This window comes from Anastrepha obliqua, chromosome 2, assembly GCF_027943255.1.
Source record: "Anastrepha obliqua isolate idAnaObli1 chromosome 2, idAnaObli1_1.0, whole genome shotgun sequence".
Lineage (NCBI taxonomy): Eukaryota > Metazoa > Arthropoda > Insecta > Diptera > Tephritidae > Anastrepha > Anastrepha obliqua.
In genome coordinates, this window is record NC_072893.1 from 105346127 (window position 1) to 105348496 (window position 2370).

The following is a 2370-nucleotide window of genomic DNA, read 5'->3' on the forward strand; positions in this document are numbered from 1 at the left end:
GCAAATTAATGATAAACTATTCTTATATACCGCTAAACTACACTTTTACTATTTCACTTTCACTGCCAATCGTCACGTATCATATCGGCCGCTTTCTCTCCGATCATAAACGATGCCGCATTAGTGTGAGCCGTAGGCGGGAATGGAATGATGCTGGTGTCCACTACACGCAGACTCTGTATGCCGTGCACTTTCAACTCGGCGTTGACAACGGTGGTGGGATCACTTTCAGGACCCATACGACAGGTGGCCACCTGATGGTGCAGCGTGTACGATAGCGTACGTATGGAGCAGCGCCAATAGGCATCTGTGCCGAAGGTGTGCTGCTCACAACCGGGCACTGGTATATCGTGTATGCGAGTGCCCAAACTTTGCATCGCAGGTGTTTGCGTGATGCGTATCGCTTCCTTGATACCTTCCAACATGAACTGCACGTCGTCTTCGTTGTAGAAATACTTTGGATTTATGCGCGGCCATTCAAATGGATCTCTGTTGTGTAGCCAAAGGCGTCCCACAGATTTCGGATGGAACTGCATGATAAGGAAACTAAAGTGGTCACGTTGTTCCAACGGTCGATATACTTTGTTGTAGAGCTCGTCTTTGAAATTGGCGCCCTGCTTGAGCGCACTACCTTGATCGGCAGCCAAGCTGCCTGCCACTGTGATGATTTCGATGTCGGGCATATCCGCAGGCTCCTTTGAGCTAGGCACTTTCAGAAACGTAAGCGCTTCTACGCCACCAATCGAAGAAAGCATAGTGCCCGGATTGCCCAACACAAATGATTTCACCAAGCTCGGTGTGAGATGCGCAATATTGAGCAATTCTCTGGAGGTGTTGACAGTAAATGTTGGACCGAAGTGACACATATGATCATAGAGTAATTTGCCTACTGGCAATTCCTTCACCACGGGCACACCGATAGCCTTGAGATTGTCCGGGGGCCCAATGCCAGATAGCATCAAGAGTTGTGGTGAATTGAAAGCGCCAGCCGATAGTATGACCTCCTTGCGTACGCGCACTTTGTAGTATTTATTGCGGTACAAGAGCTCTACACCAGTCGCGCGCTTGGTTATGGGATTTATCAGTACGCGCGTTACACGGGTCATAGTAACAATGTGCAGGTTCCTTCGTTGGTAGCGTATGGGCTCGATATATGCACGGTATGCGCTGTGGCGCCTGCCTCGCTGTGTGTTGGCTTGAACGTAGGACACGCCAATTTGCGATTGGCCATTGTAATCGGTGTGAGGATGTCCCGCTTGCTGTGCGCCTTTAACAAATGCATGCACCGCTGGCGTACGAAATTGCACATCTTCCACGCTCAGCGGCCCAGAATGATTGTGGTAGGGCGAGTACTCCAAGCCAGCCAAGTAGGCATTCTCCGATTTCAGAAAGTACGGTAAGACTTCTTCATATGACCAACCCTTATTGCCTGCAGCAGCCCAGCGATCGAAGTCGCGCCTATTGCCGCGATTATAGATCATATAGTTGATGGAGCTTGTGCCACCAAGTATTTTGCCACGCGGCAAGAAGCATTCGTTATTGTACATGCCGTAACAGGCGCGCTTCTGTGGTGTCGATTTGTAACCCCAATTGGATTGAGTGCCTTGCAGGAAGGCGGCGAGCACGGGTATTTGGTGGAAGATGCCTTCCACACCGCCTGCCTCGATGAGGTACACTGTCCAATTTGGATTCTCGGAGAGCCGATTTGCAAGCACACAACCAGCTGGACCGGCGCCAACAATGATGAAGTCATAGGTGGCATTCTGGCGTGGAGCTGTAGTGCATAAACATACAATTAATTATTTTGCATACCATACGCACGCGAGTACTCATATATTGCTTAACAGTGCAGCTCAACTTACCGTCATTGTAGAGCGTATTCAAAACTAGATTGTCCAAACCGATACCAAGCAGTTGCTGTAATTGCTGCACCTGTGGCGACTGCGCGTAGCTTGGCGACACAAGCGCGGCAGCTAAAATTAGAAACCTCAATAGCCAATAGAACGTTTCGTTCATTTCGAGGAAAGAATATTGCACTCCTCACTTTAATTACACTAATGCCGGCCTAATCCTTAAAATACGTTGCCCTTTGTATTCCTTTTTTTGTCACACTTCTTTGGATTTTCCGCGCTTGAAATTGAAGACGTGCAACCAACTTGAAGTCAAACTAGCGAATGCTAAAGCTTTTAAGATTCTTTTCTTTGCCCGTCGAGTGTGTAACTTTACGTTTTGCTATTCCTTTCATTCATTTCTTCTGCATCTCTCTACTGTGCGATGCGTTTTCGCTGGTTCATCGCCCTACGCGCGAAATTCTTATCTTTGGCAGCGAACTCGAACTGTCCCGCACTCTGCGAACACACTTTTGTTAAT

At 48.4% G+C, this 2370-nt stretch overlaps 1 protein-coding gene across 1 annotated transcript; it reads right to left on the reverse strand.

Moving 5' to 3' along the window:
- Positions 1 to 2016, reverse strand: LOC129239063 (glucose dehydrogenase [FAD, quinone]). The gene is made up of 2 exons (XM_054874344.1): positions 1863 to 2016; positions 1 to 1774 (listed from the first exon to the last, which is right to left on the reverse strand). Exons 1-2 carry the CDS (start codon positions 2014 to 2016, stop codon positions 60 to 62), a joined length of 1869 nt encoding a protein of 622 aa, XP_054730319.1. The 3' UTR covers positions 1 to 59.
- Between the last annotated feature and the right edge of the window lie 354 nt (positions 2017 to 2370).

Bases quoted from the DNA above. Each gene is read 5' to 3' on its own strand.
- LOC129239063 (XM_054874344.1), bottom strand. From the start codon at position 2,016: ATGAACGAAACGTTCTATTGGCTATTGAGGTTTCTAATTTTAGCTGCC. The intron at 1,775-1,862 runs GTAAGTTGAGCT...TATGCACTACAG, and splicing joins GAATACGCTCTACAATGACG to CTCCACGCCAGAATGCCACC.